Source organism: Ceratina calcarata, unplaced genomic scaffold (assembly GCF_001652005.2).
Source record: "Ceratina calcarata isolate Rehan_Ccalc_2016 unplaced genomic scaffold, ASM165200v1 scaffold317.2, whole genome shotgun sequence".
NCBI lineage: Eukaryota > Metazoa > Arthropoda > Insecta > Hymenoptera > Apidae > Ceratina > Ceratina calcarata.
Window position 1 is genome coordinate 25,925 of NW_017154323.1, and position 2,048 is coordinate 27,972.

The window sequence follows — 2,048 nt, forward strand, 5'->3', positions numbered from 1 at the left end:
TAATATATATGCGTGTTTGAAATAAACAATAGGTCATCGTACTTCCAATATGGCCGATGAGTGGAAGGCGCAAACAGCGACACATTTGAACACGGCGGAAGAACACACCTTATGTTTTTACATCATGCTTGCAAGCATTAGTGCAGGCAACGCCACTTGCGTCCAATGTTTCAGTTTCGATTATCCAATTTATTATACTAAAAAAAAAACAAAATGTCTTACTACAAATTAACTATTGGAATATGGGATTAAACACAGTGAATACTCAATTACTTTAATGTAAAACAGTTTTATTTGAAGACTCGGAAAGAAAAACTTAACGATCTTTTCACCTCGATGCTCTGCTCGAGACTGACTAAAAACTGCAACGGAAAAACCGTTGCTTAGATCACAAACAAAGAAACGCAAGGGTCTGGGCCTGGAAGTGTTTATGACCCCGACTTTTAAGAGTCGGTTTGGAGCCAGATGCCCATTGACTAATGTCTAAATAATCTAGCCTGCGTTGGTGGTCTACAATATTTACAAACACAAAGATTATTTTTGCTTATTTCTTAATAATAAAAATCGAACATTAACGAAAATTGTATTTGACAAATGATGACAGGTTCGCGTGATGAGTGGGAGACTGTTATTCTCTTGGAGGCACCCGATCAGAGATCTAGCCAGAAAACGGTACTTCGCCGAGCAGAAGATCTTGAAGAGTTACCATGGCGAGCTGGCGAACCTGTTCTTCTCCGAAGACTTCGACGAGAAGGACGAGAAATCGTCACCGGAGGAAGAAACGCCTAAAAAGGAGACACCGTTCCAGAGCAGGCCAAGGTCGCAGGACACGGCCTACAATATGAGACACGTTGAGGAAGCTTGGCTTCATTTGCTCCGAGCTGGCGACGTTGAGAAGCTGAAGAAACTCGCGGTGTGCGCGTTCGATTTCCTATTGGCTGCCGTGCAAATGATCTCCGTGAGCTATCTGAGGTGCGTCCTGGAGCATTCGAGGAAATATCTGCTGGAGAGGGATTTGGAACTGGTTTATTACACCGTGAGGAAGTCCAGCGATATTTTGACCAGGGATCCTCTGCAGCTTGGGGCTCAGCTGATCTGCTGGCTTAGGCCTGTAGCCGAAGATGGCGGAGATTTGGTGAGAAATTATTTTCATCTTAAATAAAAAGAATTTATTTATATTTTATATTAGATTGAAAGGCTAAGGAAGTCACGTGGCTTTCATAACATTTTTTAGCAAAATTTTGCTTTGTTTCATCAATAAATAAGCAAAAATAGTATAAAATATGATAGATATGAAATTATGGCAGGCATGGGTAATTCATTTTCCCCACACTAGTCGCTCTCTCCACTATTCGTAAATGTAGATATGCGCCACTACATTACGTAGTGTCAAACATCCCCACCTGGGCCATCGTGGCTCCAGGGAGCCATTTTTACCCATGCCTGATTTACGGGATTATATTTTTTGTTCTTATGTGAGAAGATTTTTGGGTCAAGTATTTCTTTGAAAAGATCGAAGTTAAGTCTAGTGTGCTTTAGTCTTGATTTCATTCAAAGCAATATCTCTTGGATATAAAATTATGAATTAAGTTTATAAAAAGCTATTATAATTATGATTTTTTATCTATTTTGTAATGCTCACATTACTAAGTATTATCATATTTTCATTAAACGTGACTATGTTTAGTTGAGATAAGATTTAGAGCAGGCATGGCCAACTCATTTCTCCATTTTCTAATCCCCACCTCGTGCAGTAGTCGCAGTAAGTCGGCGGATCATAATACGCTTATACTACTTGACGCCACCTGTGCTCCCGTTTAGGGTTGTGTCGCGTATACGATATATTAAAATATTATAAAAAAATTACAAACTCATCGATAAGAGGAGTACTAACCTATTTCTACAATATTTTTTCAACCATCAGAGCATAATGAGTGTCGATTTTCAGTTAAGGACGTTAGTCCCAAAATCCATTGTCTATAGAATGTTTTGAAATTTTGCATGAGTATTCAATAGAGCATCACAAATATATGTGTAAAATCTTAGAG

General features: G+C 38.9%; 1 protein-coding gene across 1 annotated transcript in view; it reads left to right on the plus strand.

Annotated features, from left to right (window-relative positions):
• The window catches only part of LOC108624575 (NACHT domain- and WD repeat-containing protein 1-like), a gene marked incomplete at its 3' end in the record, with an annotated part of 28,446 nt that overhangs the window by 25,918 nt on the left and 480 nt on the right, over nucleotides 1-2,048 (plus strand). Inside the window, exon 8 of the mRNA XM_026813215.1 lies at nucleotides 605-1,156. Within this exon, the coding sequence (XP_026669016.1) occupies nucleotides 605-1,156 (552 nt within the window). The remainder of the gene's footprint in view (nucleotides 1-604; nucleotides 1,157-2,048) is intronic.